We start from the raw sequence: 6,897 nt of genomic DNA, 5'->3' as shown, positions 1-6,897 counted from the left end.
TGCTAAAAAAACACAAATGTTATTTATGTCAATCGGAGGGTGCATTAACCTGAAGACACATTCACCTTAGGAAGTGGACCATTTTGTTCTGTCACTAAGGACAGAAATGTATTAGTGATAGAGAGGAGAGGTAAAGTTGTATAAGCCCTAGACATTAACCAGGTTCAGGTAACTTCTCAGAAGATATGACGGATAAAAGGTTTTGCATACTTTTTAAAGCTTTCTGATTAGTATTGCTGGATATCATTTTCCTGTATTTTCTTGTTCTAAAGAAAGTAATTCTGAGACAAACCTTAGAATTTTAAAAGCAGTGAAGTATATTGTTGAATATGTTGGATAATACAAACTTTTTAGAGTCTTTCTATAAAATTTGGTTCAGTGACTCAATTTTAGCACTAACAAATTTTTTTTTCCCTCATATTTTTCACACAGGAGAAATCAACCAGCAAAGAAAAGTTCAAGGCACCAGCAAGAGCTTTACCACAGCTGTCTATGGTAACTTAGCCAAATATATTCTCATTGAATTTTTGTGCCTATTGAAAATGTTTATTTTCTAGCTTGAAAATAAGTAAGCAAATTTCTGCTCCATTTGATTCTCTTCTGACGGAAAAATTCTATGAGGTGTGCATATTAGGACAAGTAACTATCTTAGTAAAGAAGCTGTAAGCTATAGTTATCTCTATAGTAGAATATTTCAGTATTCTGAGTGAACAACTTGCCAGGATGGATTAGCAGAAGGAATGTCAGTGTTGGAATAAAGAAACAAGGGCTTGGGGTCAAGGTTTGCCGCTAACGGCTCTGTGCCCTTTGGGGAGTCACTTAACTCCTGAGCCTCAGTTTCTAAGTGTAAAAAGGGGTTAGTTGATGATCTTCAAGGAGATGGCTCTTCCAGCACAATAATGCCACGCTACAAAAGATTTCTTAGATCTTGGAGTCTTTTTTCATTATTTTGACTATAAATTTTCATTGTCTTGTGGAAGAGGCAGTTAATAGACATTTTCAGTTGACAAAGTGCTGTACACGTTAGATTTTAATGTAATAAAATTTATTATCTAGTAATTATGTGGAGTCTAATGCCACCAAGTTACACTCTTGTGAGTCCTGAAAGTTAGGTTGAAGGGGAAGATCAATGCAAAATATTATTATTATAGACAGAGGTGTTGCTTTGTTGCCCAGGCTGGAGTGCAGTGGTACGATCTTGGCTCACTGCAACCTCCACCTCCCAGGTTCAAGCGATTCTCCTACCTCAGACTCCTGAGTAGCTGGGATTATAGGCCCTAGCCACCATGCCTGGCTAATTTCTGTATTTTTAGCAGAGACAGAGTTTCACCATGTTGGTCAGGCTGGTCTCAAACTCCTGACCTTGTGATTCGCCCGCCTCGGCCTCCCAAAGTGCTGAGATTATAGGCGTGAGCCACCGCACCTGGCCTATTATTTTTTAAAAACTGATAAAATATACATAACATAAAATGTACTATTTTAACCATTTTTAGGTATTCAGTGATATTTAGTACATTCACACTGTTGTATAATCATTACTACTACCCATCTCCAGAACTCTTTTTATCTAACGAAACAGAAACTCTGTCCATTAAACAATAACTCCCCACTTTCCCCTCCCTCAGCCCCTGGTAAACCACCATCATACTTCTTGCCTCTATGTATTTGACTACTCTAGGTATTTCATATAAGGGGAATCATACAATATGTGTCCATTTATGTCTGGCTTATTTCACTTAGCATAATGTCTTCAATGTTCATCCAAAGCATTATTTGCTTTGAAAGATATTTTAAAAGCTGAGAACAAACTATAAAATTGAATTTGTGTTGCTTTATACAGAGAAGATTCATAATTTGAAATGAAGGACAGTTCCACTCAGAAAGCATGAATTGTTATGTTAATTATATTGAACATTTAAAAATACACATTTTAATAGAAAATATACTTTTATTAATAATGCCAAATTATTGTAAAATGTCTGCAGAATTGAGCCATAGCATGTTTTCTCTAGTTCTGCAAAATCCCTCTTAAATTTTCTAGTTTAAAAGATAAAAAGCTGAAATGGAATAGACATTTCTTAGTTTGTTGTGGATTGTTAGTTTACAGATGTAGAAATATAAACTTAAATTTACTTATTGAATATCCATGGCTGAGATGAATAATAATTCTTGCTTGTCAGTGAAGCATGTAATTGTCTAAAATGCTTTTATTGACTGATTTAAACCTGGTTTTGTATTCATATTTGGCTGTGCCTTGTAATCTTTTCTCAGCATTCTTTGAGTCTTATGTGTTCTAAGGGAAATTATATTTTCAACGGATGTTTAGAAAATAAGCTATTGATTTTTTAAAAACTTTTTATTTGAATACAGCATTAAGGTTTGTATTTGGATAGAAATTCTCCAGCAGTAATTACGACCTAGAGTGATTTTCATTACAGACTTTAGGCTTCCCGAGGTGACCCCTGTAGTTGAAATCAAGGATAACCTGGCACTGGTGGCACCCAGCCTCTGTGAGCTGGTGACCTGATTCTCACCCTTTCTGTGCAGCTCCTCATTGCACTTCTGTGAGTCTTAAAACTTTTATGGAGCAAGACGAGGGTTGAGAAATGGGAAGAGCAGTTGGAAAAATGGAAGAGCACTGACTTACATGTTTTCTTACCCTATTTTCCTGTGCAAGAGGTGTAAGGTTAGCCAAGAGAAAGGAGAATAGACCCAAAGTCAGACAAGCAAACTTTATTAACCTGCCGAGCTGCCCCATAACAATCAGAGGAGGCAGCCCTGAGCTTACAAAATGAGGGGTTTCTATGGGGTGAGAGGGGCATAAGGGAGTTTCAGGACTGAGATAATCTGTAACAGGCACAGAGATAGTTTGTTAACTTGTGACAGACAGTACATTATCTTGTGACTTTTGTGGTGGCAGTTTTAAAAAACAGGATTTTACAGGTATGTGTAAAACAGGAATTTACAAGCATGGAAAACAAACATTTGTTTTCCTTGCCCTCCCCCGAGCTGCCCAGATGGCTGTAATCAGGCTTTGCTTAATTGTAGCACCTAAATAGGCGTTCAGGAATGCAGCTGCAAGAGAATCAGAGTTGGGGGCGGGGGCGGGGTTGTCAGCTTGTGTGGAGGGGGTTTTCTGAGACAGCTTGTCCCTAACATTCCAGCCCTTTAATAGTTAATAGAAGAGGGCACCGTTGTCATCTGGCTGCTTCTTGCTGGATAGGGGTGACATTTGCGGGGTTCTAGATCGTAGGGATTGTCATTCTTGCAGCTGTCAGTATTCTTGGAGCAGCATCACATCTTGTATTGTTCCATGGGTGAAAGATTTAATACGGTCCTGTAAGAACTGGAAGAGGAGTCGGAGAGGCAGGGGCAAATGCTAGAAGGAGGGAAAGGTCATCATTGCAGGACCTAGGAGGGGCAGTAGCCAGGTTGCCCAGGAGTTACGGAACTACTGAGGCCAGGAGAACTGACTCTTAAAGTTTTATGCTTGGTCTTTGAGTTTTTCTTGACCGCATTTTGTACTAATCCAGAGTCATTGAGGTAGAAACAGCATTGTTCATTTAAAAAGAGGCACAGACCTCCTTTTTCAGCAGTGAGGAAATTTAGGCCTTTGCAGTTTTGTAGGGTGACTGCTGCTAAAGAGTCTAGCTGGTTTTGGAGGTGAGTGATAGTGTGGAAAGAAAATAAGATCAAATAAGTAATAATAAAGTTTAAAATAATAAGCATAACAGGTAATAGCTAACTTTGAGTAAAGGTAATTTAGAAGTTATACATAGGCTAAGGAATTTAAACAGCTACTCTCAGCATAGCTAACAAGTTGCAGCTGCGAGCTCATCTCAACCCTCCAAGCTTATCACCTGCCTGCAGAGCCCCGCATACCTCTGTAATTCCTGTCTAGCAGCAAGGTTGACTGGTCAAAATAACTAAATTGTAAGTCCTCTCAGAATTGTCGGGAGTTAAATAACGCGACTTTGTCTGAAACCTGCATCCTGCCTTGTTTTCCTGCCTCAAACTGCATATAAGCAAAACTGCCTTCTTTGTAGGGGTGGGCAGCCATTTAAGGCGTGAGCCTGCTGCTGGCCTGGGCACCTGAAAAAGTTCTCTTTGGTCTCCATTGGTCTCTTTGTCTTCTTTGGCTGGAGTTTTACTGCAACAATAGAGTCTGCTATTTTTTCTAGTGACGATTGGAAGTCTTGGGAAAATGACTGGAAATATGATAATGAGGTTCCTAGGCTTCCTGCTTTTAACCCAACACTAGTTGTGACTTCAAGGGCTAATAAGGGAATGAACTGTATTGCTTTTTTTGAGCAAGCGTGTAATGTAGCAGGGACAGGGAGTTCTTGGTTTGGAGAGACAGGTTAATGTGGGGGGTCAGGTAGACTAGGGTGCAGGTACCTGTCCAGTTGGTAGGGAGACAGAAGTAGGTTGTGGATCCGCAGAGGAAGATGCCTGCAGTGTTAATGCAAACAGACAAGTGGATTGAGAATAGACGTTGGAATGACTCGGTTCACTTCAGTAACCCAGAGTGAGGAGGAGGGAGAGACCCCTTTGAGAGCTCCTGTTTGGGGAAGGGGTTTCCATGTTTGAGAGGCAGGAAGGGAGGTAATGCAGAGGGGGTGGGTAAAGAGGCCCTTAGCTTCAGGTGAAACTGAATAATCTCGGCGTGAGGTATGGGAAGAGGGATGAGAGATGGTTTGAGGTGAGCCACAGGCAGAGGGAGGGATGGTGCCTACATGTATGTGTCCGTTGGAAAAGGTGACACATAAGAGTGGGACCTTGGATAGCAGGATGAGGGAGTTTTGTGAGGTTGTAATTGGCAGTGTATGTGGAGAGAGGTTTGGTAGCTCCATTAGCGAGGGCAGTGAGGTAGTTCCCAGTGAGGGTGAGGGCTCTGTCTACAAAGGCAAAGCCTTTTTGGGTGGTGTAAGAAAAGCGAATGGGAATATGGTCCCCGGGCTGAGAAATTGGGTTAGCTGAGTAGGCAGTAAAGGGAAAAGCAGGTCCAGCAATGGGAAGCAAGTATAGAGTTGGAGCATAGTAACACGGAGTGAGTGAGATTGAGAGATTGTTAGAGCCGTGTAGAAGTGAGAAGGGACTTTGAGGGAGCAGAGGCAATGGGGCTGACCATTAAAAGAGTTAGGAACTTGAGGAAGAATTGGAGCCTGTATTTGGGGAAGGAGTTGAGCAGGGTTGTTTGTGGAGGTGGCCTCTTATAGCAGTGAAGCCTTTTCAGTAGGGGAATATTGGGGTTGGATTGTGGGGGTAATGAGGAGAGAGGTGGGGCAGAAGAAAGGGAAGCTTATTTTGCTGCCTCGTTGGCCTTTGTTTCCTCTTGAGATTTCATTTATACACTATTGGTGTCCTCAACAGTGTATAATCCCTGCTTTAGCCAGGAGGTGTGAAGCTCGGAGGAGTTGGTAAATAAGGGGCCATTAGTGGTGGGGGTTCCTTTGGCAGTAAGAAATCCTCTCCCTTGCCAGATGGCGTGAGAATGGAGAATGTGATAGGCATGTTTGAGTTGGTAGAAATGTTGACTGGTTTGCCTTTGGAGAGGATTAGGGCCCTGGTGGGAGCTGTAAGTTTTGCCTTCTGGGTGGAGGTCCCTGGAGGGAGGGGGTTGAGCTTTAATTACTCAGTTAAGGGAGATGACTGCATACCCAGTGATTTCATGGGAGTTGACTGACTTGAAAGAGCTGTATATAAATACGGTAACTGGTTGTCAGGATTGGGGAGAGGTTTAGGGGAGATATTAGGGCAACGAGGCTGTAGGTGATCCAGGATTTCAGTACAGGAGTGGGTGGGAGAGGAGGAAGATCCTGGAAGTAGAGATGCAGGATTGAGGGGCTCTTTTGCAGAGGCAGAACTCAAGGTTTTCAAGAAAGGGCATGGAGTGGTTGGGTACGAGAAGGAGAAAGTGTGCTTAGTGCTCTGGAGAGGAAATCTTGTAGAGTATGTGGGCTGTGGACTGTGGTGTCTTGACTGTTAGTTTCTTGCTTTCTAAGGCCAGGGTGGCAGCTGCTGCTAGGGCTTTGAGGCAGGTCGGCCACCTTTGGATGGTGTTGTCTGGTTGTTTAGATAGGTAAGCTACAGGAGTGAAGGAAGGAGGAATTCCCTTTTGTTATCCAGAGACACCAAGGGCTATTCCATGGTTTTCAGCTGTGTAGAGAATGAAGTGCTGAGAGGTGTCAGGCAAAGACAGAGCAGGAGTGGTAACAAGGGCAGCTTTAAGTTTGTGGAAGCCAGGGACTGTGCTGTGTGAAGGATTTCGGGGCTTATTTAGAGGGCCTTTAGCTGCTTCATAGAGGGTGTGGGCTAGGAGGGCAAAATTGGGAATTCATATTCTGAAAAAAACTTGCTAGTCCTAGGAAAGAAGGAATTTCACCTTTAGAGGTGGGTGGGAGCAGGCTGTCTATCAGTGCTGCTCGTGCTGGGGTTATGGCTTAGGCCCTGGGGGAGAGCTGGACTCCTAAGTACGTCACATTGGAGTGGAGAGTTGCGCTTTGGAGGGGGAAAGCCTGTATCCCTTTATTAGCGAGAAAATCCAGAAGGGTAATAGTGTGAGTCTGAATGTCCTCTAGGGAAGGGCTACAGAGGAGGAGGTTGTCCACATACTGGAGGAGCTGGCTATGGGAGATGTTTAGGGAGGTGAGGTCTTGAGTTAGAGCTTGTCCAAAGAAATTGGGGGAGGACTGTCCAAGTAAGTTATTGCGACTGGAGGGTTTCAGGGTCAGTCCAAGTGAAAGCAAAGAGATTTTGGGAGTCAGGATGAAGAGGAGTGGTTAAAAAAAAAAAGGCATCTTTTAGGTCTATTACAGTGTAATGGGCTGCATCTGGAGGGATGAGGGGACGTTCTATTACAGTGTAATGGGTTGCATCTGGAGGTATTAGGGGAAG

At 42.7% G+C, this 6,897-nt stretch overlaps 1 protein-coding gene and 1 long non-coding RNA gene across 2 annotated transcripts in view; one reads left to right on the top strand and one right to left on the bottom strand.

The window, feature by feature from the left end:
• LOC108311328 overlaps positions 1-4,599 on the bottom strand; it is a 26,328-nt gene extending 21,729 nt beyond the window's left edge. The window contains exon 1 of the long non-coding RNA XR_001828132.2: positions 4,524-4,599. This is a non-coding gene — a long non-coding RNA (uncharacterized LOC108311328). The remainder of the gene's footprint in view (positions 1-4,523) is intronic.
• DNAH7 (dynein axonemal heavy chain 7) overlaps positions 1-6,897 on the top strand; it is a 344,809-nt gene that overhangs the window by 25,671 nt on the left and 312,241 nt on the right. The window contains exon 3 of the mRNA XM_017538741.2: positions 433-495. Coding sequence (XP_017394230.1) covers positions 433-495 — 63 coding nt within the window. The remainder of the gene's footprint in view (positions 1-432; positions 496-6,897) is intronic.

This window comes from Cebus imitator, unplaced genomic scaffold (genome assembly GCF_001604975.1).
Source record: "Cebus imitator isolate Cc_AM_T3 unplaced genomic scaffold, Cebus_imitator-1.0 Scaffold113, whole genome shotgun sequence".
In the NCBI taxonomy this organism is placed as follows: Eukaryota; Metazoa; Chordata; class Mammalia; order Primates; family Cebidae; genus Cebus; species Cebus imitator.
This window is presented reverse-complemented; position numbering and strand designations above follow the sequence as displayed.